The sequence below is a fragment of the Echinops telfairi genome, unplaced genomic scaffold, assembly GCF_000313985.2.
Source record: "Echinops telfairi isolate 266 unplaced genomic scaffold, ASM31398v2 ScPeMD7_2;HRSCAF=8, whole genome shotgun sequence".
Lineage (NCBI taxonomy): Eukaryota > Metazoa > Chordata > Mammalia > Afrosoricida > Tenrecidae > Echinops > Echinops telfairi.
Genome location: NW_022103898.1, coordinates 26142546 through 26144911, shown reverse-complemented (window position 1 = coordinate 26144911; position 2366 = coordinate 26142546). Strand labels below are relative to the sequence as shown.

At 41.0% G+C, this 2366-nt stretch overlaps 1 protein-coding gene across 5 annotated transcripts in view; it reads left to right on the top strand.

The window, feature by feature from the left end:
- Window positions 1–2366, top strand: part of ANO4 (anoctamin 4) — a 390715-nt gene that overhangs the window by 353279 nt on the left and 35070 nt on the right. For all 5 annotated transcript variants that reach the window (XM_045292178.1, XM_045292181.1, XM_045292174.1 and 2 more), the window contains one exon: window positions 1125–1277. In XM_045292178.1, coding sequence (XP_045148113.1) covers window positions 1125–1277 — 153 coding nt within the window. The remainder of the gene's footprint in view (window positions 1–1124; window positions 1278–2366) is intronic.

Here is a 2366-nt window from a genome sequence, read left to right as displayed (position 1 = left end):
CCTTGATAATTTGTACACTATTATTATTTTAACATACACCATCCGATGTCTCCCTCACCCACTTCTCCGCTGTCCGTCCCCCAGGGAGGAGGCCATATGTAGGCCTTGTCATTAACTACCTGATTTTCTTGCATCAAGAGACTATGTTGTGATGTCATTATATCCTATAACGCTGATTGTAACTTTGATCACTTGATTAAGGGGATATTTGTCAAGTTTCTCAACATAAAATTAGAATTTTTTCACAATATGCAGGTACCTTCTTTTTTACCATACTTTTCCCCACTGATTTGTGTGTGTGTGTTTTGTTTCTTGCCCATAATAATGGGGCTGTGCTGGCATAATGTTTACATGTTGGGCTACTAACTGCAAGTTTAGCAGTTCAAAGATGAGGCTTTCTTCTCCCTTAAAGAGTTATAGTCGCAGAACCTCACAGAGACAGTTCTACCCTGTCTCATAGCGTTGCTATGGGCTGACATGGACTTGATGGCAGTGAGGTTGGTTTTGAGTTTTACCCACAATATTTATTAAGGTGGTGTTTGCTAATGCTAATTTTCTGTTTTCATTATTCCTTCTATCCTTATTAATCAGAATTCTGCTATAAGAAAAGCTGTTTCTTTCCTCCCTCCATTGACTGACTGACGGACTGAGTCACATTAGTATAGAACCCCTAGCTGTTCACTTTAGTCTTTGTCTTATTATTAAGTTCTGGTTTTACCCCCAAATTGTGCCTGCTTTGTCCATTGGGTGCACCGTCAAGTTGACCCACTGTCTTTTTAATTTGTCCCCACATTTTTGAGCACTTCCTTGCCTTCTGGCATCAGAAGATATTCCAGATGCCTCCTGTATTTTCACTGCTGTAGCCCTGACCTGAACCATTTCTTAGTGGAGTCCTGGTCCTTTGAATGAAGAGTGGTATGTAGTGAACAACATCTGGGCTCTAGGTGTGCTTGGTGCTTCTGGGATGTCAAGGTCCACAGGCCCAGGAGTGCTTCTGTATCCAGTGTCCCATGAGCTTCTGTAGTGAGAAAAATATGGGATAAGTCAAAGACATAGTCAGGTTATTCTATTTTTGTAAATGGAAAGCCAATGGTATATGTTCTCTTTTCTTTTGTCTTCTCTAGTTCTTCAATTTGGATTCACAACGATCTTTGTGGCAGCTTTTCCCCTAGCACCACTTCTGGCCTTACTGAATAACATCATTGAAATCCGACTGGACGCTTACAAATTTGTCACACAGTGGAGGCGACCTTTAGCTTCAAGGGCCAAAGACATAGGTAAGTTGGATTGGGTGTGTTTATTTTTAAAGATATTAATCATTTCATCCAAGAGTTCCCAGAATTATTTGGCCTGCTGCTTCCTTTTCAGAAAAAAATCTGGTGGTGAAAGGGTTCACTACAAATCTGTTTATTTCTATCTTAAGACTTCAGAATCTAAAATTTTTATTTATTGTCCCTTTTTATTTATTGTTTTCCTTTCTAAAGTAGGCTTCCACTGGGTTAGCTTTGTTTTGCCCCAAGAGTAAACTTTGTTTGCCTGAATCACATTAAACACAATCCAGGTTTCCCAACCACTGGGAAAAACTGCTTTTGTCTTTGACCAGTGATGCCGAGTTGAATACAGTGCAGTCCTTATTCAGTTAATCTTTTCAGCACCCTAAGTTTAGCCATGCGGGCACTCAGGCAGTGTGGGTGGAGGAGAATTGAATGTAGATGTTCCTGGCTCCCCGTGGTCTTTAGCTTCTATATGTGATGAAAGTGCTTTTGATGAGCACTTGCCCTGAGTGAGTGCATGAGGAACTGGGCCCGCAAAGTTCCTGTATGGGATGTATGGGACCCTATCCATAGCCTTAAGAAGTGCTCAGTAGGTTGCATGCTTAATATTGTGTCTGCCCATCTCATCAGATGGTATTTTGGCACCATATCAGTGATCATAATTTCCCAGCTTACATCTTGTCCTGAGTTCACTCATGAGCAGTGACACCTTCAATGGCAGTGTTTGATGGCACAAATTCTTACTCCTGGTGTCAAATGCCAATATAGTAATCCCCAGTTTACAACAAATTTGAGTTATGACAAACCACACTGAGGACTGCGTGTGTGTGTGTGTGTGTGTGTGTGCGCGCATGTGTGTATTATCATTAGTAATGTGTACTATAGACAGTGTCGTAGTGCATAAAAGGACCTTACAGACAACCCTCACTAATTTTCTTACTAGAAACACCATCCTTATTTTTGTATGAATCTATGTATATATGTATTAAAGGGGAAAAGGATGGGGCTTTTTACTCTCATAAAGACCAGTGGTGAGAGTGGCAATACCAGGAGGGTGGAAAGGGGAACCGATTACAGGGATCTACATATAAC